The sequence below is a fragment of the Vulpes lagopus genome, chromosome 8 (assembly GCF_018345385.1).
Source record: "Vulpes lagopus strain Blue_001 chromosome 8, ASM1834538v1, whole genome shotgun sequence".
In the NCBI taxonomy this organism is placed as follows: domain Eukaryota; kingdom Metazoa; phylum Chordata; class Mammalia; order Carnivora; family Canidae; genus Vulpes; species Vulpes lagopus.
In genome coordinates this window covers 84,089,307-84,113,175 of record NC_054831.1, presented here as the reverse complement: position 1 = coordinate 84,113,175, position 23,869 = coordinate 84,089,307, and the positions used below count along the sequence as shown (strand labels likewise).

General features: G+C 41.9%; 1 protein-coding gene across 3 annotated transcripts in view; it reads left to right on the top strand.

The window, feature by feature from the left end:
• DNAJC18 (DnaJ heat shock protein family (Hsp40) member C18) overlaps nt 1–19,690 on the top strand; it is a 30,304-nt gene extending 10,614 nt beyond the window's left edge. For 2 of the 3 annotated variants that reach the window (XM_041766680.1, XM_041766679.1), the window contains 6 exons: nt 2,617–2,762; nt 5,546–5,731; nt 6,705–6,811; nt 7,775–7,884; nt 10,844–11,016; nt 15,826–19,690. In XM_041766680.1, the coding sequence (XP_041622614.1) occupies nt 2,617–2,762; nt 5,546–5,731; nt 6,705–6,811; nt 7,775–7,884; nt 10,844–11,016; nt 15,826–15,950 (847 nt within the window). In that variant the 3' untranslated portion in view covers nt 15,951–19,690. Of the gene's footprint in view, nt 1–2,616; nt 2,763–5,545; nt 5,732–6,704; nt 6,812–7,774; nt 7,885–10,843; nt 11,017–12,832; nt 13,177–15,825 lie in introns of those variants that run through there. The other variant, XM_041766681.1, reaches the window with a different exon arrangement.
• Nucleotides 19,691–23,869: the final 4,179 nt, after the last annotated feature.

Here is a 23,869-nt window from a genome sequence, read left to right as displayed (position 1 = left end):
ATTCAGACCCCACATTGAGCATACAGCTTACTTTAAAAAAAAAAAAAAGGAGTGCAAGACAATGTAATAGGGTAAAGAATTGTCTTTAATAAATGTGTTGGACAACTGGATATCCATATGCAAAACAATGCACTTGGACTTTTTTCTCACACAAACGCAAAAGTTAACTAAAGACCTAATATAAGGCCTAAATGTAAAAGCTACAACTATAACACTCTTAGAAGACAAAAATGTACATTTTCATGACATGACATCTAAAGCACAAATGACAAAAGAAAAAATAGGTGAATTGGATTTCATTAGAATTTAAGCTTTTGTATTCAAAAGATACCATCAAGAAAGTGAAAAATCAATTCACAGTACAGGAGAAAATGTTTTCAACTTATGTATCTGATAAGGGACTTCTATTTAGAATATATAAACTACTCTTACAAAACAATAATAAAAAGTCAAATAGCCCAATTGAAAAATGGGCAAAGGATCTGAATAAGCATTCCTCCAAAGAATATATACAAATGGCTCTTAAAAAAAGAAAAAAGAAAAAGATCTGTAAATGGCCAATAAACATATGAAAAGTTGCTCAGTATCATTAGTTATTAGAAAAATACAAGCCAAAGCCAAAACACTACCTCACACCCACTAGGATGGCAATAATCAAAAAGATGGATAATAGCAAGTGTTAATAAGAATGTGGAGAAATGGGAACCCTTGTATATTGCTTGTAGGAATGGAAAACAGTGTGGCCAGTTTGGAAAACAGATTGCCAGTTCCTGAGAAGTTTAAACATAGCATATAACTTAGCAATCCAGGTATATACCAAGAGAAATAAAAACATACTTCCACGCAAAAACGTATACATGAATGTTTGTACAGCATCATCCATAATAATGCCCAAATGAAAACAGCCTGTAGGCCAATTAACTGATGAATGGATAAACAAAATGGGGAATATGCATACAATGAATACTTTTTGGTAACCAAAGAATGAAGTATTGATATATGCTACAACATGAATGAACCTTGAACATCAAGCTAGTCAAAGAAGCAAGACACAAAAGTGTATATATTGTATAATTCCTTTTATATGAAATGTCCAGAATGGCAAATTTATAGAGACAGTACATTCGTGGTTGCCAGGGGTTGGGAATGAGGAATGACTGCTGATGAGTAATGGAGTTTCTTTCTGGGGTAATGAAGATGTTCTGGAATTAGGTAGTGGTGATGGGTGCACAATTCTGAATATACTTAGAAAAAATCAATTCATTGTGCATTTTAGAAGAGTGAACTTTGTGATATGTGAATTGTAGTTCAAGAAAACTGTTATTAAACAAATAACAAATTTAGGGGTGCCTGGGCGGCCCACTTTATTAAGCCTCTGCCTTTGGCTCAGGTCTTAATCTCAGGAGCCGGGGATCCAGCCCCGCACCAGGTTCCCTGCAAGGAGCCTGCTTCTCCCTCTCCCTCTGTCTCCTCCCCCCTGCTCATACTCTGTCTCCCTTTCTCTCAAATAAATAAATAAAATCTTAAAAAAAAAATTTTATACAAAAGAGAGAAAGAGGCAGAGGAGTATCTGCCATGGAAACAGGGATTGGAAACTGGGCTGGGGATCCAAAGGATCCCCATGGGCAACTCTTGGGGAAGGACCGTGATTGACATTCCAGACCTTGGTTTATAGTCCAGCCTGTGTTACTGACTTACTTTGATCTCTTCAGCAAGACTCGGGCTCTCTGCCTAACTGGGTTGTGTAGTTGCAAAAGACCGGAGATGTTCTATAAGTGCCTATCAGGAGAGGATATATATATAATCCATAAAATGCAATAACATGCAGCTTTTGAAAAGAATGATAGTTATATAATAGCCAATATTTATATAGCGTCACATGCTATCAAGCGCTTTGATGAATACTTCATTTAAATTACTTCATTTAAATTATAACAGCTCGTGAAATGTTAGTTGGAATTATTAGCCCATTTCAGAAGATGACACTAAGGTACAGGAGCTAAGTACTCAGCAAGATAAGATCCTGACCAAGGCATTTTGACTCCAGAGTTCATGCTCTAGCACAACATTTCTCAGAGTGTGGCTTGAAACCCCAAGCCCTTAGGGGGTCTGCAAGTTTAAAACAATTTTCATAATAAGACAAACACATTATCTGCCTTTTTCACTCCCATTCTCTCATGATTGTACACTAAAATTTTTGAGAGGCTAACTGATAATGTAGTTATATCATCACTCTGTTTTAAAATTTCTTGTTTTCGGGACGCCTGGGTGGGTTAGTGGTTGAGCACCTGCCTTTGGTTCAGGTCGTGATCCCACATCAGGCTCCTTGCAGGCAGCCTGCTTCTCTCTCTATGTCTCTGCCTCTCTCTCTGTGTCTTTCATGAATAAATAAATAAAATCTTAAAAAAATACTTTTAAAAGCATTAAGCTCTTGGTGGGGGGGACACTGTTAATCAATTTGAAAATTTCATGAATGTGTTCACCAATTTTCTTTTAGGTTTGTTTTGGGACTTACAGATTAGAGGACCAAATGTAAATGTAAAAATGTACTATTTTACAGTTAGTTGTTCAAAAGGGGCCTTTGTAGACATATGTGTTTCTGATGTGTGTTTTTAGGATCAAGAAATGCAGAAATTACTATGAAATTCTGGGAGTTTCTCGAAATGCCAGTGATGAAGAGCTTAAGAAAGCTTATCGAAAACTTGCCCTGAAATTTCACCCTGACAAGAATTGTGCTCCTGGAGCAACTGATGCTTTCAAAGGTCTGAGCTGCAATTAATGTTTAATTCTGCCCTTCTTGTGATGTTTGGCCACAAGCTGTTTTCAGCCTCCCCTGTAATAATTTTATAAGGCCACAAGTGAGGCCTTTTTTTCCTGCCATATCCCTTAAATAGTCATTATCAGCACAGCTCCCTCCTGTCTTCATTCATTTACCTTAATTTCTTCGGGAAAAAAAATTTTTTTTCCCGTTTCTCTGGAATGGTAATTTTGTAGATTTGACACATAAATAAAAATCTTACTTAAGAGCTTCAACCCCAGTGAAGCCACTGATTCAGTCAAGGATTATCACTGGATGCTAAAACTGTTGGGTGATAGGTTTTTGTTGAAAAGGATATTCACATGATGTCAGAGCATCATCCCCCAGAATACTTACTGATTACAAACAGGAAAAAATTCCTTTATAATGGAGAGATCTAGCTGTCACCACTTTAACCACGTGGTCCAACTTGTCATCATTAATGCTGGACCCACCTCACATTATATGATATGGCACCTGTGGGCTATTCTTGCAAAATGTTCGATCTGAATCTAGTAATGAGTAAACCATAAAAATATGGAGCATTCTACAAAGAACACTGACCTGCTCTTCAAAAAAGTCAATATAATGAAAAGCAGAAAAGACAAGGAGACTCTTCTAGATTAAATGAAACTAAGGGAATATAAAAGCAAATATATTACAAGAACCTTGCATGAATTGCATGGATTGTTCATTTTCTGAGCAATGAAAATGGTATTGTGATCATGCAGGGGATTCTTCTAGGAGATAGATGCTGAAATATTTAGGGATAAAGTGCCATAATATCTGCAGCCTACTTTCAAAGGCTTCAACAAAAGATATTTCTACATATTACATATACGTGTGTATGGAGAGTTAAGGGAAGCAATGTGGCAAAATGCTAACAATTGATGAATCAAATAAAGGATATATATGTGTTTATTTACTATTCTTTCAATGTTTTTGTAGATTTGGAATTTTTCTAAAGAAAAACTAAAAAATGATAGCTCTGAAAACATTTTAAAAGTCAATATTTCCCTCAAAGGACAATCTCCCTTTGTTGATGTGCCATTGTGAATCTTCTTCTCCCCACAGTTTCTACAAGGAAACCACTAGATAACCCACATTCTCTTTACATCTTCATGTAAAGTATCTCACAGACCTAATGCCATTTCTATGAGAAACCGGCCGGATTTCAAGGGATGCGATATTGAAGCAACTATTTGGCTTTTTTTGTTAGTTTTTTCTGCTTAGCTGTTTTATTACTATAAACATTTAATATAATTCCCTCGCCAGAAGAATCATAAAGAAATGCTCTTTCTGACTGTGTTTCTGTTGGTGTTGACTCGATTAGAGGTGGGGAGTGGGACTGTCTTAAAGATTTTTTTTCAAGGTTTGATTATTGGCACTGATTGTATGTTAAAATGAAATTGGACAACATTTGCACATTTATGCATAGGGAGAAGTGATGGTAAGCATGTGTAATCTATCCAGTCTTTGATAAGATTTCACTCACTGAGACACTGGAGATGTGTTTTTCAATTTCTAAAGCCCACTTTCTAAAGTAAGCTGGAACAATGTGACTGACTTGTATGGACTTTGTTTTTAGCCCAGCAATCATTTTACTGATTATTTTATTTAGAAGATTGTTTCTGACTTCAAGTTAGAAACCATACCACTGTTTATGTATGAACTATTTCCAACCATAAACTAATTGCTTTCAAGAGAAATAAGGACACATTTTTGATGAATGAAAGCAGTGGTTCTTAGTTCATCTTGAGTCCAGTAGTGCTTCTGGCTTATCAACTTTAGATCATGGAAAATGTCAAGGGCAAGAACTCTGGTGAACTTTCTAGGCCCAAGCACCTTTCTTTTCTTTTTTCTTTTCTTCTTTCTTTCTTTCTTTCTTTCTTTCTTTCTTTCTTTCTTTCTTTCTTTCTTTCTTTCTTTCCTTCTTCCTTTTCTTTCTTTCTTTCTTTCTTTTTCTTTCTTTCTTCTTTTTTCTTTTCTTTTTCTTTTCTTTTCTTTTCTTTCTTTTCTTTTTCTTTTCTTTTCTTTTCTTTTCTTTTCTTTTCTTTTCTTTTCTTTTCTTTTCTTTTCTTTTCTTTTCTTTTCTTTTCTTTTTATTGGAGTTCAATTTGCCAGCATATAGCATAACACCCATTGCTCATCCCATCAAGTGCCCACCTCAGTGCCTGTCACCCAGTCAATCCCACCCCCCGCCCACCTCCCTTTCCACCACCCCTTGTTCGTTTCCCAGAGTTAGGAGTCTCTCATGTTCTGTCTCCCTCTCTGATATTTCCCACTCATTTTTTCTCCTTTCCCCTTTATTCCCTTTCACTATTTTTTATATTCCCCAAATGAATGAGACCATATAATGTTTGTCCTTCTCCAATTGACTTATTTCACTCAGCATAATACCCTCCAGTTCCATCCACGTTGAAGCAAATGGTGGGTATTTGTCGTTTCTAATGGCTGAGTAATATTCCATTGTATACATATACCACATCTTCTTTATCCAGTCATCTTTCGATGGACACCGAGGCTCCTTCCACAGTTTGGCTATTGTAGACATTGCTGCTATAAACATTGGGGTGCAGGTGTCCCAGCGTTTCACTGCGTCTGTATCTTTGGGGTAAATCCCCAGCAGCCAAGCACCTTTCTTTAGGCTCTTGTGAAGTGACTCTAGGCTCATCATTGCTGCTCTGATGATCACCCTCAGCTACAGCAAAGACTGTGTACTCAGGTATTTTTTGGTTTTGGTTGCAGCGATAGGAAATGCCTTTGCAGTCCTGAGCAATCCTGACAAGCGACTCCGCTATGATGAATATGGAGACGAACAGGTGACTTTCACTGCCCCTCGAGGCAGACCTTATAATTATTACAGGGACTTTGAAGCTGATATCACTCCAGAAGAGTTATTCAATGTCTTCTTTGGAGGACATTTTCCTACAGGTGAGTATTTCAAAATTATCACTTAAAAATTTATATATATCTCTCTCTGTCTATATTTCTGTATCTCAGCTAGCTCCTCTTTGAGGATCTGAATAGAGGGACTGTGGAATGGTGGAAACAGCAAGAATTTGGAATCAGATGAGCTAGGGTTTGAGGCAAGCCTCCAGCCTCCAACTGTACATGATTTTAACCAAATCACTTAGTCTCTCTGATCCTGTTTCCTCACCTGAGAAATGGGACTGATAATATCTACCTCACAGGGCTGCTGTGAGGATTATATATTTTTAAGTGCTTTATAAATAAAGTAAATATAATAATAATAAATATAATAATATAATATAATAATATAATAAATATAAATAAAAGTAGCAAGATGCCTATTATGATTATTGCAAAATAGCAACTATATAAAGATAAAAGTTAGAAAAATACCCTCAGAGAAGGTAGTAAACTGAGTTTTATGAGTTGCTCTTAAAGATACTAATGTTGGGGCGCCTGGTGGCTCAGTCGGTTGGATGTCTGACTCTTGATCTCAGCTCAGGCCTTGATCTCGGGGTTGTGAATGCAGGCCCCACATTGGGCTGCACAATGGGTGTGGAGCTTACTTAAAAAAAATAAAAAAGATACTAGTGACATAATCTGATATTGGACAAGGAAGCAGATAGGAGCATGTCAGAGAGGATGCATGACCTAAAGATGTTCTTTATCTACTAGCCTTTTGGGATCTCTCACTCACTAGTTACAAAGGACTGTTTAAATAAAAGCAGGAGAGCTAAAAAAAAAAAAAAAAAAAAAAGCAGGAGAGCTAAGCACATTCCATCTGCACCTGATTCACTTGGCTTACCTACCATTTTATTTTTCTACTGAGTAAAGTGGGACAGTGCTCTGCCCTTAGAGAACCTGGCTGGGAACAAGGACCTTGGAAAAAGCAAGGAAGGAGTGTCTTCCATATCCCATATCCTTTCTCTTCCAGGAAATATTCATATGTTTTCAAATGTGACAGATGATACCCACTATTACCGCCGGCAGCATGGACGTGAGAGGATGCAGACACGGAAGGAAGAAGAAGATAAGCCTCAGGTACCACAGAATGATGGCTGAACTGCTGTTCATCAACATTATACTGAGCTGGCTTTTATGGTGTATATGATTGGGTTTTGGAAGTTCAGCTTGAGTGATGTTATTAACATGTGTTTTTGGAAAGCAGAGGCAGTGGTAGGAAGGAGTGAATAATTGGCCCAAGTAGGCCAGAATGGTACCTCCTTCCCTACCTGTTCTTTGGTAGCTGTTCTAGGGAATCCGTTCCCCTGTGGGGCTATCTTGATCAAGCTTTTCTTCATTGCAGAGAATAGGAACTCCTCTCAAAATATTCAGAACTAAAGGGAGTTTAAAATAGGGGATCTAGGGAGTCTGATGAAGCTCAAGGTCAGGAAGCGCAGGTGGGCCTCACGACAGATGGAAACCAGGAACTAAGGTACAGTCAGGCACTCATGCAGCTATCTTTCCATGACTCTTTGTGGCCAGATTGTCTCCACTTTTCCTGCCTCTGCATTTGCTTGATTCTCGTTCTACTTCCTCTTGCAAATAGCCAATCCATACTGCCTAAGAGTATGTGTCCTTTCTTTGGGTGACTGTCTAGCAGGGAACAAAGATGGATCTCAATTCCAAATTCCTAGGAAGGAGAATGTGATTATCCCTGCAATGGTTAGATATCTCCCAGTTCATTCAGCTGTGGCCAAGGCAACAGAGCTGCATAATACTAACATGGCCCTGTGAGAGTCATAGTCTGGGCAGACTCACCCAGAGGTGTCCACTTCATTGGTCTTAAAAAAGGGAGCTGCATGAGCATTACTGGGTGTCAATACAGGTTGTGGGTGGGTCTCCTTTAGTCTTCTCAGCAGAGAGACAGCATTCCTAGAAAAGCCGTAGGCTTTGTGCAGTACGTTGCAGGAATTTCTATTTTCTTTGGGAAAAGTATCCTATTTTCTGTAAGCTTTCTATTGATGATGAACACTTAAACCAAATATTTTTTTTCTTTTTCAGACTACATATTCTGCATTTATTCAGTTACTTCCTGTTCTTGTGATTGTGATTATATCTGTCATTACTCAGCTGCTAGCTGCTAATCCCCCATATAGTCTATTCTATAAATCGTAAGTCAAATATTTATAAGTGTTTCTTAATGACAGTTTGGAGGGTGAAATACTTGAACATTTTGCTGGGACTGCTAACATTTCATTTTATCTTTGTAGAAAACCTTGATATTTTGTTTAAAGGAACAGCTGGATAGTGATAGGATAAAAATAATGTAGGCAGTTTCCTGTGTGCTCAGGACGCGGATTATTTTGTTCTACAGCGACATCATCTGATCAGCTGCAGAACAGCAGCAACTGGTTTCTGAAGAATTAATAGACTAACTCCAGTTTCAGATTAAATCCTTATCACATCAGGTTAGCATTAGAATGGACCCTATTAAGCTTGTGACTAGATCACTGGACCCCTCTGGATTGGGAACATAGTATCTGAAATCTAGTGATTATTTTCAATTTAATATTTTAATTTTTTTTTTTTTATTCATGATAGAGAGAGAGAGAGAGACAGAGGCAGAGACACAGGCAGAGGGAGAAGCAGGCTCCATGCCCGGAGCCCGATGTGGGACTTGATCCTGGGACTCCAGGATCACACCCTGGGCTGAAGGCAGGCACCAAACCGCTGAGCCACCCAGGGATCCCGATTATTTTCAATTTAAATAATTGCAAGAATGGTACATTTATTCATGATGAGACTACATAGTCAAACCATAGTGTCACATTTCTTTGCTTTTGCTGAAAAATTCATTGTAATGTTTGCATTGCATGCAAATAATGAACTCTGATAGGAATTTATTTATTCAATTAATTATTTCAATTAATTCAGTCTTCAGAGTTTGGTCCCCAGACCAGCATCATCATTAACTGATAACGTGTTAGAAATGTGAACTCGTAAGCCTCACTCCATACATACTGAATCAGAAACTCTCAGGATGAGAACTAGCAATCTGAGTTTTAAAAAGCTCTCCAAGGGCGCCTGGGTGGCTCAGTTGGTTAAGTGTCTGCCTTTGGCTCAGGTTATGATCCCAGGGTCCTGGGATCAAGTCCTGGGTTGGGCTTCCTGCTCAGTGGGTAGTCTGCTTCTCCCTCTGTCTCTCTCCCTCTCCTGCTTGTGCTCTCTCTCTCTCAAATAAATGAGTAAAACTTTTTAAAAAATTAAAAAATAAAAAGATCTTTAAATAACTCTGGTTCATAGTCTTAAGGATTACTGGATTATTATTATTTTTTTTAACGATTTTATTTATTTATTCATGAGAGAGAGAGAGAGAGAGGCAGAGACACAGGCAGAGGGATAAGCAGGCTCCATGCAGGGAGCCCGACGTGGGACTCAATCCCGGCTCTCCAGGATCACACCCTGAGCCGAAGGCGGCGCTAAACCGCTGAGCCACCCAGGCTGCCCCCTTACTGGATGATGATGATGATGATGATTATTATTATTATTATTTTTAAAGTATGTTCCACATCTAGCATGGAGCCCAACATGGAGCTTGAACTCAGGTTGTGAGTTCAAGACCTGAGCTGAAATTAAGTGCCAGACGCTTAAACTGACTGAGCTACCCAGGCACCCCACTGGATTAATTATTTTAAGTTAGATGAGAAATGAGTCGTTACCCATTATGGTTTAGCAGACAAAAACCTGACAAGATGGGGGGACCTGGCTCAGTCAGTAAGAGTGTACCTCTTAATCTCGGGGTTTTGGGATCCCTGGGTGGCGCAGAGGTTTGGCGCCTGCCTTTGGCCCAGGGCGCGATCCTGGAGACCCGGGATTGAATCCCACGTCGGGCTCCCGGTGCATGGAGTCTGCTTCTCCCTCTGCCTATGTCTCTGCCTCTCTCTCTTTCTCTCTGTGACTATCATAAAAAAAAAAAAAAAAAAAAAATCTCGGGGTTTTGAATTCAAGCCCCATATTGGGTGTAGAGGTTACTTAAAAATAAAATCTTAAAAAAAAAAACCTTAACAAAATGAGGAACCCATGGGGCAGTACATAAGAGGAAGAGTCTATAGACTATAGACTATAGACTAAAGACTATATTCTAGATCAGTATCTTCATTTTACAGAAAGGAAAGCTGAGTCTCAAGGGTTATTACTATCAGGTCACTCTGGCCTGATTCCCGCTATTTCCCGACCATCCATGTTTCTCCATTTGCTACTTCTATCTCCTTTCTTGCCCAGCCAGTGGGACAGAGAGGAACTTGCCCTGCTAACACCTTCCCAGACGGAGGTGGGAGCAGTCTAGGCCTGAACCCTGAGACATCTAGTAAGATGCTTTTAAGTAGAGAGATCAAAGGAAAAAGCTAGGAAAAGGTCAAAATATAACTCAGTTGAGGCGGAACTTGTCTTGCTTGAATAAAACTAGCCTGGATTATGCACATTGCTATCACATTGTTTTAACTTGAATTTGAGTTTCCTTCTGTATTTCCTTATAGTTAGTATTTAGTTTACCCAGACCTACTGATGTTTCTGAGTGCCATATACCATTGGATATATTAGACCCACAGAGAATGCCGAAGCATCACTGAAGTCTTTTGTCTTTTTGCAGTTCTCACTTAGCAGCTGTGTGTGAAGTATTTTCTCTCTGGTCCTAAAAACTGATACTAGGTTGGTGTAAGTTATCTGGTTATTTGTGAATAGTTAATGTAATAATCAGTGCATTCATTCAACATTTACCAATAACCTGTTCTGTGCCAGGTACCATGCTAGGTCCTCCATGATGTACAATATTTTTTTTAAGCATTCAGCATTCAGATTTTAGCACAGAAAGCAATATAAGAGAGGCAAATCCCTGAAGAGAATAAATGAACTATATTGAGGCTGAAGTCACAATATGAATATGCTCACCTAATGATGACATTACAGTTACTACTTTGCTGGGGAAATAATAAATGTTCGGTGTATTAGACAGTGGTACTTGCATCTGCCCTCTGATGAGGTGATTATGGTCATGATATCTGTGCAGCCAGCGCTTAGAGTGAGATTGCCAAATATAACCAGCTTACCTGAGCCTTTCTCTCCTTGTCTCAGGACCTTGGGCTACACCATCTCTAGAGAAACACAGAACCTGCAGGTGCCTTATTTTGTGGATAAAAACTTTGAGAAGGCCTACAGAGGAGCATCTCTCCGTGACCTGGAGAAGACGATAGAGAAGGATTACATTGATTATGTCCAGACAAGTTGTTGGAAGGAGAAACAACAAAGTAAGATGTTCTGAAAGGGACTTTAACTGGTAGTCATGCTTCCAAACTGAGGCATTCCAGCTTCCCTATCCCTCCTCTTTCCTAGTTTGAGTGGCACATGTTTATGTGAACAGAAACAGGACAGAGGCCCATTCAGGACACTACAAAAAAAGTGAAGTTAATCGACAGGATACATGTGGCGAGAATTTGGAAACCTTAGGAACTTAGGCAGGCAGTACTAGTTGCCTGTCTGTCTCTACTTCTCTCTGCCCATCTGCCCCTCTCTCCTCTCTGCCATCTGCCTGCCTTTGCTTCTTCGAGTTTTCTTCTTCATAACCTGGTTTTGCCCTGCTTGGTTTTGGTTGCTACCCTCCTTGTCTCTCTCTTAGCTTCTGCAACCCCTCTAGTTATTGGCCCCTTTCTACCTCACAAGCCTCCTGTGTAATCCAGTGCTAGCTGGATTGGTCCAGTTTCCTAATTCCACATTCCCTATAGGAAAATCTGATTGATCCAGCCTCATTTTTTTGAGCCAGGCCAAAAGCGAGCTCTAGCCAGCTGGGACCAGCTAGATCACAAGTGACCCTACTCGGTCTGCCCCTTCAGTAAGGATGGGTTACAGCAAGCCTTCCACTCTGTTCTCTCTCTGGAGACATTGGGAGTGTCTGTGTCTGCCAGCTGGCTTACAACTCCAGCTGAGTGTCAGTGGGGAGCGCTGGTAGCAGCCAGAAGATTCACTTCATCCCATTTGGATTCCACACACATATACACACACATGCACATGCACACCTATGCACCACTCCACCACACACCCTTAATAATGTATCTTATAAAACTTGGTTCTGATACTTAAAAAGCAAACTGACTCATTTTTAAAATGGTATTACTGGATATTATTAAATGTCTAACAGTGCCTGATAAAATTAGCTCTTCAGTCACAGTGCTGCTAAGCCCTTGCTGACCCATCATGCATCCCAACCCCACCCCCAAGTTAATCTCTCCTTCCTACGTGTTCTTAAAACACTGTGTTCATCCTGCCAACACAGTACTGCTCTCCGTGTTGGTGCTCTGTAGGTACGTGTCAATCTCCCTGCTGGACTGTGGGCTCTCTGAAGATAAGAGCCATATCTTACCAATCTCATGTCACGGCCCCTGGCACAGTCCTTGCTTTAGAACAGGTGCTCAACAAATAGCTTTTGAAGAGAGGATTCTCAGGCCTGGAAAATAATAAAAATGTTCATGGATTAAGAATCACAGAGCAGGGTTAATGTCCTTACCCTAACCCTTAGGAACCTTGTCCCTGCCCTCTCCTATAAGGCACAGTCCACCTCCACTCTCAGGCACATTAGGAGCTTGATGGGCAAAGACTCTAAGATATAAGGGGAAAGTAAGCAGGAGGAAGTTGCTTTTTAAAATTTATTGATGAATATTGAAAAAACTGAGATCAGGAAATACCCTACCTTATGTTAAATTGTTGCAAGTTTCAAAAATCAGGAAAGAATTTGGAGCACGATGAGGCTTTTGACAGAAAGGCATTTTATCCATGGATCTAAACCAGGTATAGGCCACAGTGTGTGTCCTAAAAGTCCTCATTGTATTCAACCCTGGGAGGGTTTTGAATTTGTTGCTTTCTGCAAGAACTGGATGAAAATCTGCATTTCACATTCTTCAAACACCCACCCACCCACATACACTCCCCAGCTGCAACTATGCAAACAGTTCACCACTAAAATGGCTTTTAGGCTTCTCTCCTGATCTCATGAAACCTAGTTTCAGGGCTTTGGTACTCTCTAGGTATAAATAAAAATCCAGTGGGTAAGGATGATGAATGTACCCACAGGTTCCAAAGAGGGGGTTATCAGCACACACCGCTTAAAAGTCTATTTCTGGCATTGAAGGATGGTGGCCGTCCAGACTTTACACGACCCAAATGCCACTTGAGAATGAGCAGCATCTGCCCTCCGGATCCAGCAGCAAATGCAGCCAACAAGGTTAAATATAGCACTTGGAGGTTGTAAAAATAAATCCACTTGAGAACAAAGTTCACTCTTGGCAAAATACCGAATGGAAACTGTTCTTAGCAAAGTTAGCCATTGTCTTTTTAATCTTTTGTTCATTTCTTTTCTGTTTTCCCTTAGAATGCTTAATATGAGTGAACGCCTATGAGTAATCCCTTACTATGAACACTGATTGCCCTGTTTACTCCTTCACAGCTGCATCTAGATAATAAACCCAATGCCAGATGAAGTGGCCAGGCCACTGGGCTGGGATGGACAAAAGTAACAGGCAGGATCTGCCTCCCAGCCTGGCAGAGCTGAGCTGAGATCCTGGTCCTGCCTGGCAGAGGAGCACTTTCCATGCCCCGGAGCAGGGTAGCACAGTGGGTAGAAGCTTAGGCTTCGAAATGGGGATAAAATGTACTTCCTTCTAGAGATGCTGTATAGGTTATAGGAGATGGTATGTGTATAATACTTAGCATGGTGTCTGGCACATACTAAGTGCCTGGTTCCCAGTGGAGTCCAGGCCTTGTGTGGTCTTGCTGGACTGGATGCAGTACTGTCCCAAGGAGCTGGATCCTGAGGGTGGTTGGGATCCGTTGTGGTATTCCAGACCACAAGAGTACAGAGTGTTCTGTGGAGGGGCTCTGAGACTTGCTGCTTTAGCAATTTGTCTCAGTTTACCTGGAAGGCTCAGCGTACCATCCATCTATCCACAGGCCTGTGGATGTCCACAGGCATTCAGGCCAAGTGAAACGTTTTGCAAAGAAGAAAAGCTATTCTCTTGATCCCCTTTCCAAGGAATTTTTTTTCTTCTTTTTACTTAGAAGTAACTGAATATTAACAGTTAAAATATGTTAAAAGTAACATGTTAATTGAGTTGACTTTTTACTCATTGAAGGGCAAAAGCATTCACTGGCAGTCTGGAGAGAAGGTTCTCCAAGCCTGGTAGTGGGTACTTGAGACATGGTTCCTTGAAACACTGACATTGTTGCAAAGTCATTGATCTGGAGCAGGGCTCTCAAAGTCTGGAGCACTGAAACCTGGTTTTAAGGAGCTTGATGAAAAGCTATGTGGTATTTTGAGAAAAGCATTCACGTAAGTGCACTCATCCCTCATCAGCTTGTTAGAGTGGACTTCAATGTAGAAAATAGTAAGAATCAAAAAAAAAATAGTAAGAATCACTAGCCCTTAATTTTTTCTAGAATGAGCTTTCAAGTAATGAGGCATTTAGATGAGCTCAGCACACAAAACACCTAAGGAAATCAGTGCAAGGAAAAGCAATGCCACAGAATCTGTTCCATGTGTGGGCGTAACCGTCTCCAGAGGACCGGAGGCACAGACTAATTTTACAGAAGCCTCCTGAACAAGCTCTCCCACATGCCAGAGAAATGGAGTCTGTGCTGCAGGCAGGCCCCCAGAGCGGAGGGCTTTCACTTGGATGTGCCACGTGGTCCTCCAGGAAGCCCCACCGGCCACCAGGATGATTGTGCTGTGGCAAGCCCTGGCTAGCAGGCACTGCAGGCCCTCAAGCCAGCGGGTGAGAGCACAGTGTTCTGGGGCCCAGGAGACAACACTGCTTGCCAGGCAACTGCTGGGCTAGGGCCCAGGCTCCAAGCCTTCTTTGTAGAGGGAGGGTTTTCATGCATGGCCACCCCTCACCCTGGAGTCCTGCACTTAATCTGCACTTTGGGCCTTACTTGGTGTAAATAGAATCATTGTGAGCAGAAATGCCAGACAGTGTTTTGTGTTGATAGAAACTTATTCGGAAACCATGCCCATTGTTCCGCCCTTGGCTGAGTATTAATTCCTGTTTCGAGTCAGTTTGCTGATTAATCAGACAGGTGCCTCTCGTTCCAGCAAGAAAAACAAAATCTGTTGGCAGGATGATTAAGAATGGATAGACATATTTCAAAATGATTAAAATAGCATTTTCACAAGTATGGTCCTTTAAACACTGAGTAGCTGCCTGCTGTCAGAGGCTTTCAGAAGCCACACGGCCCATCCAAGCATGCCATCCTGTTACTACACAACACGTCTCTGGGGTTGCTTTTCAGGCTTTCCTTCCTAAGAATGTCTCTGGAACTTGACAAAAGAATGAAAAACAGAGGCAGCCAAACCACTGTGGAGTTGGGAAAGACAGTGGAGATTATATTCTGGTTAAAAATAGAATGACCTTCTCCACCATGAAGAGAAAATGAAATTCATTTAGTCAAGGAGACAAAGGTCACCGGATCCAGATGATTTCACTTTTAAAAGATCCCAGCTGCCTTTGGCCTTTGAGTTAGGGACCCCACATGTGGTGAGGGAATGAAGCGAGCTACTGGCAGCCTGGCCTTCTATAGAAGGCATACCCACTGGAGGGAGGCTCTGTGTCAGTTAGCATGTATGAGTTATGATCCAGCAATGCAGGGGACAGACTGAAGCAGCTGTCTTTGTTTCAGATGACAGGAACAGGCGACTGGACTCCATTCTCTCCCAACTGCCATCTGAATACCATTCGTAGGAAAGCCATGAAACGGAGTCTCCTCTTACTGCACACGTGCACATTTCCTAAGTCTGGTGCCAAATGTTCTATTGATAAGAACTAAGTCCAGGGCTTTTATAATAGAGCACGGATACTGTAAGACTCCAAGATCACAGGTGGCCTTTAATCCACAGCACCTGGTGTAGAGTATCGGCCAAATTCACATTTCTCAAATAAATAAATAAGCGTTTCTTAAATGTAATTAAAAGAAAAAGCATTAAGGTAAAAGGAGCTTTGAGTCCAGAAATATTGAAACAAAACAAAGGAGCTCAACCCTCTTGATGAATTGGTTACCTCTTTATCTTTCAGAGTCGGAGTTGACAAATTTGGCAGGATTGTACAGAGATGAACGATTGAAACAGAAGGCAGAGTCACTGAAACTTGAAAACTGTGAAAAACTCTCCAAACTTATTGGCCTGCGCAAAGGTGGCTGAGAGGATGATAGTCCTATATAGGGTTGGGGTTTTGCTACTTGTTACTATTTATGTTCCTAATTCCATTTTATAATACAAAATTAGGAAATGATGAACATTTTAAAACTTGCTAACTTTGGTGGGCAGAGTTGAAGGCACTTGAGCATGGAGCCAGACTTGTCATCACAGACTCCTTCCTGGGGATTGGCTCCAGGGGCCACGAACAGTTCATCTAAATTGAATTAAAGGCAGAGCGTTCGATGCGGCCCCACTGCTCCATGCCCACCCTGCCTCTAGGACTGTAGTTCAGGCATCCCAGAGCAGATCTACATTTTCTTCCTCCTTCCCTTCTTGAGTCTTGATACCCAGTCATTACTAGGCATAGCCAGAGCAGCTTGATATTAGTTGTTTATAGTGTACAACAAGGATGAGACCTCCCCCTTCCTGTGAGTCATCAAGGCCCCCAGCATTCAGCCCTTGAAACATGTGCCCACCCAACTTTGCATTTTCCAAGGGGAATATAGAGAGATGTAAACTATTACAGTCAATAGTTTTCCATTTGCCTGTCTCTCTTCAGAGTTAGTAGCATTAGCAGTCTGCCTGATTTGAGTTTCTTTTACTTCCTTGACCCTCTCTCTTGTAGAGTGTCCAGAAAGTAAAAGCCACTGGGTAAAAGAAACAGTTCTGTGGTCAGCCCAGCAGCAGAAAGCAGGGACCCGAGGATGAAAGTAAAATGCAAGACTGAGTCTCAACTTGGTGCAGGTCCCCCTGTCCATCACAAAACCTGGAGAATATGGGTGGTTTTTTTGTCATTTCCTCTTGTAGGATCGCACTTGACCGGAGTCCCTCCACCCCATAGAAGTACAGTGGTGAGACCTAAGAGCAGGCCTTGCCAGCCAACTAGGCTATTTGCTCAAGCCTAGAGCTGGAGGGGAAAGACCCTCTTTGCATGGCTTTGGAGGTCAGTGTTGTTTAACCCAGTGCCCCATAGCTTGTGATATGAGATGCTTTTTCATGTAGTCAACATTTATTGAGTACCTAGTATGAAGCAGGAACTCTCACAATTTTTTTTTTTACTTTAGCCTCCTCACAACTCTGTGAATTTGTGATGTGTGAAGATGTGTTTTTTTGTTTTTTTTTTTTTAATGGAGGAGAACATTGGCTCAGAGAGGATGATACAGTTATACAATTGGTAGTGGCAGAGCTAGGTGGTAGGCTGATCATCAGGTAGAAACTGTGCGGTCATTCCTATTTTTCTGGTGGTTCTAGCCAGATTGATAAGGCATTTCCCAAGAAAGCCCTGGTCCCTCCTGGCCCCATGACTCTGAATCCCTTTTTAATGGCAGTCCTGCATTCACTGCAGACACCTTCCTCCCTGGTCTTGAGGAAGCAAGACCCTCTCTGTAACAATCCTGTATACAAAGCAAGACGTCCCTCAATGGCAGCTAGCTGTTCCCACTGGTGACAAGGAAGAGGTAAGTTACTGTCTAGGCCCCACGGTCCTGGGCCCTCTTGTCCAGGTGAACTACCAGAATTGAGCTACCTAGATAGGCATGAATCAGAACCTGGAAATCAATAGGTGACTGTAGTCTACACTCCATGTTTCCTTCAGGATGGAAGAAAAGTTCCTATGTCAAGACTGATTTCTAAAGTAGAGTTTTTCCTTTCAGATGCATAGCCATGAATTCGGCAGACATGTCTAGCATGGTTCAACATGGATATTCCCCAGGGTCATGTGATGGGAGGTAAAGAGTGGATCTTGGTGGCTGGTAGGGGACAACTGCTCAGCTGTGAGGAGAGGGCAGCTCCGGAAATAGCCAGATTTTTCTGCTGAACTAGGTCTGTCTTCCTGGTTTGGGGGACTTCCTTGATCCTTTCTGAGTAACTGAGGGAATTTACATTATAAAATTTGCCTGTGAGCCAAACAGGCTTATGGAAAGTTTCCCTATACACCCAAAAATCAAAGCTCTCCTCTACCCAACTCCAACCCTGCTAGAAAAGAATGAGCCATAGTTAAATTGACTTGACATGGATTTCATAGCAGAGATGAGTTATCTGTGATGATACTAAATAGAGGTAAAACTAAGTCCATTAAATGTCAGGTCTCTATCTGTTTTCATAGCACTGATGATACTGTTGTGTTTATTACCTAAGAGACTACAACACATCTAGCTTTCCTCAATAGGATGGTATTTGCCTTTGTTGAAGAATAGTTTAAATCTATTTGGTACTGTCTGAAATATGGCTAAACTATAATTTCCTGGGTTCTATTTTAGATGGGTTGTTTGTACAGTGGTAACATAAGCGTCTTCCTCTTGTCTACATCTTTTGGAAGATGTTTCCTGATTATGTATAAACTCTTTTGGCTTTTTCTTGCTGTTTCACCATGTAGCTCTATACATTTCTATGAGTATTAATGCAGAATGGAGATGTATGAGATGGGAGAAGGGCTAAGAGGCAGGGCTAGCCGCTCAAGCAGAAGGTGAAGCTCCCATTCATCAGGATAAAAGCACTCTCTGCACTGCTTGGTCAGCAGTGAGGAGGGGAGGGTGAAAACCCTTCCCACGCAGAGGACACTACAACTTCAAGAAATCCATTAGCAACCCTGGCGTTCATCTGTTCAAACCAGAAAACTTCTGAACTTCCTTGATCATCTCCAGGTCTCAGAGCTTGGGATAGTAACCAGTAAGAAAATGCCATTGCTGTGCTTCCTGTTGGAAACTATTAGAAATTACACCGAACTCCAAACCCCAATAGAACATAAGATCCAGCAGCCTGGCCAAGCCTTGTGTTGTTCTCATTTTCATCCTCACGCTCAGGACTGGCTTTGTGAGGAGGCACTGTTGGGATTCCAGAAGTTTTCTGTTACACCTGCCACACTTGCTAGTTCATTGTCTCTGCTCTTTTCCTCACAGAAGCTAGCTCTTAATTAGTATTTATTTTGGACTCATTTATGGTATAAGCTTAGTGTTCTAATATATTTATTTTTGGAAAGGGCCAAGTTACTCTACATCATATTTTTTGAGCCTGCATTGTTGATAGCTCGTGCAGTGACCTCCAAGTGACTATATATCCATGTGTTTGATATTGATTACATCATTTGCATCACACTCAGTATTTGGAATTAAAGATGTGAATGTTATGTGACCAGAGCCGGGTTTGACACAGGTGGAATCAGCTCCTGGTGGAATATGAATCCTGAAAACCCGGTCACCTGATCCACTGCATCTGGATTGAGTGTATTCTAACAGAGAAAGAAATCAAACGATTTTATATAAAAAGAATGGGTCTATATTTTTCCTTTGTTCTTTTACCCTTGCTCATGTCATCCTTGGGGACCACATACAGCCTCACTCCCTTGGAGCCACTTAGGACTAGAGAAGGCCCAGTGTCTCTCCTCTGCTCTAGTCTTCCCACATCCATCACTGGAACCGTTGGTGTTTAGAGTAGATAACTGGTGGCATCACCAATTCTATATTTCTTTTCTATCAGGTAACAGCATTTGCAGCATATTATAGCCAACATACGGAGCTAAACTACTTAGCACCCAAAAATCAGGTGTTATCCCAGTTCCTTAATGGCTTTGTTCTCAGTGACCCCTGTTTAGGAAAGTCTTGGTTTAAATAAACAGTACATGGGGGCACCTGAGAACAACACAGTCAGAACATGCGACTTTAGATCTCACGGTCATGAGCTCGAGCCCACGGTGGATGTAGAGATTACTAAAAATAAATAAATGAATAAAAGACTTTAAACATAGAGTACATGGTTCAAAATAATACCTTTCATTTGGGAAAAGATGGAGATGAGATTCAGTTCATCAAAGATGGAGAATGTACTGTGCATCAGGTGGGCTGAGTTTGGGGCTGGGGGATGGAGAACAAGTGAGACCCAGACTCCTGCAGCTCATGTCTGAGATGGAAGCTAACTTTAGACAATGCTCCCCAGTGGGATGAGTGTCAAAGGGGAAACCGAGGAAAGCTTGGGGAGCTATAACAGAGGACTTTCATTCAGAATGAGGATTCAGTGGAAGCAATTTTGAGGAAGAGAGACTTGAAATATAACCACCCTTCTTACAGAAGGCAGTCTTTTTTTTTTTTTTTTCAACAGAAAAAGGAAGCCACACTCGATGCTCCCATTTCTGTGAATAGCATCACCATCCATCCAAGTGTGAGTGAGAAAGCTAGGAAACTGCATGCTAGACTTCTTTTGGTATCCCCCCAAAGGGCCACACATAATATTTGTGCCCTCGTGTAGTCCCCTTTCTAATCGGGACTGGCCTTTGATCTTTAACCAACAGAATGTGCAAAACTAGTAGCTTCCATTTTTGCCCTTAGGGGAAGCCAGCTGCCATGTAAGTCCAACCATCCTGAGAGCAATAAGCTAAGCACATGGAGAAACCATGCAGAGGAGAACCAAACTGAGCTGGTAGCAAGAACTGAGAACCCAGACAGAAAATCCAAGCCGAGCTGTATAGGCCACCCAAGCTGACAAGCAGGATGGAAATGATCTGTCCAAGCCCTGTTCAAGCTGCAGAATCATGAGCAAATGATAATATGGTTACTAGTTTTTCCTTAATATTTAAATTCAATTTGCCAACCTATAGTATAACACCCAGTGCTCATCCCATCAAAGGCCCTCCTTAGTGCCCATCACATAGTTACCCCAGCCTCCCAATTATGGTTACTGTTTTAAGTAATGACATTTTGTGGTTGTTTGTTTGCAGCAGTAGACAACAAGAACATGCTGGCTCTCTTTTTCCCATATACCCTCCTTCATTAAATCCTATCATTTTGACCTCCAGAACATCCTAAGTCCAACTAGTCTCTTCATCTCCTCTGACCTTCTGACTCCAAAACTACCAGGCACTTTTTCTGATAAAAACTGCAGTAGCCTCCAGATACCTGGGGGCACAGCTGGTCAAGCCCCTGACTCTTGGTTTCCATTCAGGTTTTTTTTTTTTAATTTTTATTTATTTATGATAGTCACACGGGGGCGGGGGGGGGGGGCAGAGACACAGGCAGAGGGAGAAGCAGGCTCCATGCACCGGGAGCCTGACGTGGAATTCGATCCCGGGTCTCCAGGAATCGCGCCCTGGGCCAAAGGCAGGCGCCAAACCGCTGCGCCACCCAGGGATCCCTTCCATTCAGGTTTTATCTCAGGGTTGTGAGATCAAGCCTGTTTTAGAGCTCTGCACTTAACACTGAGTCTGCTTGTGACTCTCTCTCCCTCTGCCCCTCCCCCCTGCACTGGCTCTCTTAATTAAATAAATCTTAAAAAAAAAAACAACTGCAATAGTTCCTTTTTTTTTCTTTCTTTCTTTTTTTTTTTTTTTTTAAGTTTATTTAAGTAGGGGTAGGGATCCCTGGGTGGTGCAGCGGTTTGGCGCCTGCCTTTGGCCCAGGGCGCGATCCTGGAGACCCGGGATCGAGTCCCACGTCGGGCTTCCGGTGCATGGAGCCTGCTTCTCCCTCTGCCTGTGTCTCTGCCTCTCTCTCTCTCTCCCTGTGTGACTATCATAAATTAAAAAAAAAAAAAAAAAAAATTTAAGTGGGGGCGCCTTGGTGGCTCAGCAGTTGAGCGTTTGCCTTTGGCTCAGGGATTGATCCTGGATTCCCAGGATCAGTCCCACATTGGGCTCCCTGCATGAAGCCTGCTTCTCGTCCCTCTGCCTGTGTCTCTGTCTCTGTCTCTCTCTGTGTCTCTCATGAACGAATAAATAAAATCTTTAAAAAAAAAAAGTTTAAGTAATCTATACACCCATTATGGGGCTCAGATTCACAACCCTGAGACCAAGAGCTGCATGCTCTGCTGACTGAGCCAGCCAGGTGCTCCAAAACTATAATAGCTTCTCAAGTATAAGTAGTTTCTATGCATCTATTCAGGGCCACCCCCAGTCTGTATACCTTATTGCAACCAGAGAGATGTTTTCAGAGCATAAATTATGTCATCCTCTTGCCTAAAATATTGAGTAGGTTTCTTTTGCTCCCAGAATAAAAACCATAAAATTCTTAGCATGGCCTAACACTTAATTAAGGTTTACCAAGTTTCTGGCCATGGACCCTTCTTGCACTGTACATCCTTTTCTTTGCTCCATACTAACCTTTTAATGACTACACTCTTCCAACCCCTTTAGCCCCAGAGACCTTTCTGGAACCCTTTCCAACTCACCTGCCTCTACCTTTTTTGTTAAGTACCTCTGGGTAATCTTAATAGGTTTCAGCACAAACGTCCCACTTCCTCACAGAAGCCTTCCTCGACACCCCAGATTTGGCAAAATTTCCCTTTAAAATACTCTCATTCTAGGGCATCTAGCTGGCTTGTAGATAGAGAATGTGGCTCTTAATCACAGGGTCATCTATTCAACCCCATGTTGGGCATGAAGCCTATTTAAAAAAACAAAAACCCACCATTCCTCTCTTTCTTAGCTCCTGTCACAGCTATAATGTTATTTAAACAATGGCTTACTTTGGGATGTAAGTGGGTATTTATTTGATGAAACCCCACTAGACTGAGTTTCATTCTGGTTTTATCTGAGCTGAACCTTGAGGAAATGACGTCATCTGCCAGGACTTCCACTGGAAGTGCAGCCCAAATTCTTTGAAACTACTTTCAACAGGTGTTCCTTCTTGAATCTGAACTCTGAGGCTCCCTAACAAGTAGAATATAGAAGAAATTACACTGTGCCAGTGTTTAGGCCCAAACCTTAAGAAAATGGCCATCTTCCATTTCCCATCACTTCGGATGTGTTCTCTTAAGCCTAATCACCACGTTATAAGAAAATCCAAACAGCCCATGGAGAGGAATAAGAACCTTGGTTCTCAGCCTCAAATGAGCTCCCAGCTTGCCAGTTATGTAAGTGAGCCATCTTGGAAGTAGAATTTCTAGCCTCAGCACCTCTCCTCTCCTCCTCCCCACCAAAAATCCTAGATGAAACAATATGGAGCAGAGATGAGCTTTTACTACTGAACTCTGCCCAAATTGCAGATTCCTGAGCAAAATGATTTTTTTTTTTAAGCTGTAAATTTTGGGTGGGTCATTATACAGCAGTAGATAATGGGAACATCAATCAGAATGACAACCCTGTGCAGAAAGGCAACACTTCCCCGGTCAGGATCACAGAGCTGTTTGTGATGTCATGTTATGCTGACCCTCACTGAGCCCTGACTGAGGCCAGGAGCCTGTAGTATTTGCTGATATAAAGAGTGGGAGTCTGTGGCAGTCCCCAACCAGGGTGACCATCCTTCATGTCCATGCTGGTATGCAGGATGCAGACCAAAGGTTCTCCCTTGCTCATAATCTCCTATCCCCAGGGAACTGGCTGGTGGAAACTACTACATTCCAGAGTTTTGCCCTGGAGGGCAGTCTGTTCCAGCTTCCAGAGGTGAACATGAATGGCAAGGGACATCCAAGTAGCACTGCATGAAAGACTTAACAGAGAGGACACAGGTCAAGGGGAAAATCCAGTGATCTGCCCCATAGGAATGTCCAGCTTTGTCCAGACTGATTCAGATGAATACTCCTATTTGATAGACAAAATTTCAAGGCAGCTCTATGCTGAGGCACACAAGCCACACAGCACCTTCTAGGCTCATGCTGTCCAACACAGTACCACTAATTACTATGGCTATTTAAATTTTAATTTTAGGGGCACTTGGGTGGCTCAGATGGTTGAGCATCTGCCTATGATTCAGGTTGTGATCTCAGGGTCCTGGGATAGAGTCCTGAGCTGGGCTCCCAGCTCAGCAGGGAGTCTGCTTCTCCCTCTCCCTCTGCCTTTCCCACTGTGCTCTCTCTCTCAAATGATTAAATAAAAAATCTTTAAGAAATTTTAATTTTAGGGATGCCTGGGTGGCTCAGCAGCTAAATGTCTGCCTTTGGCTCAGGGTGTGATCCTGGACTCCCGGGATCGAGTCCTACATCAGGCTCCCTGCATGGAG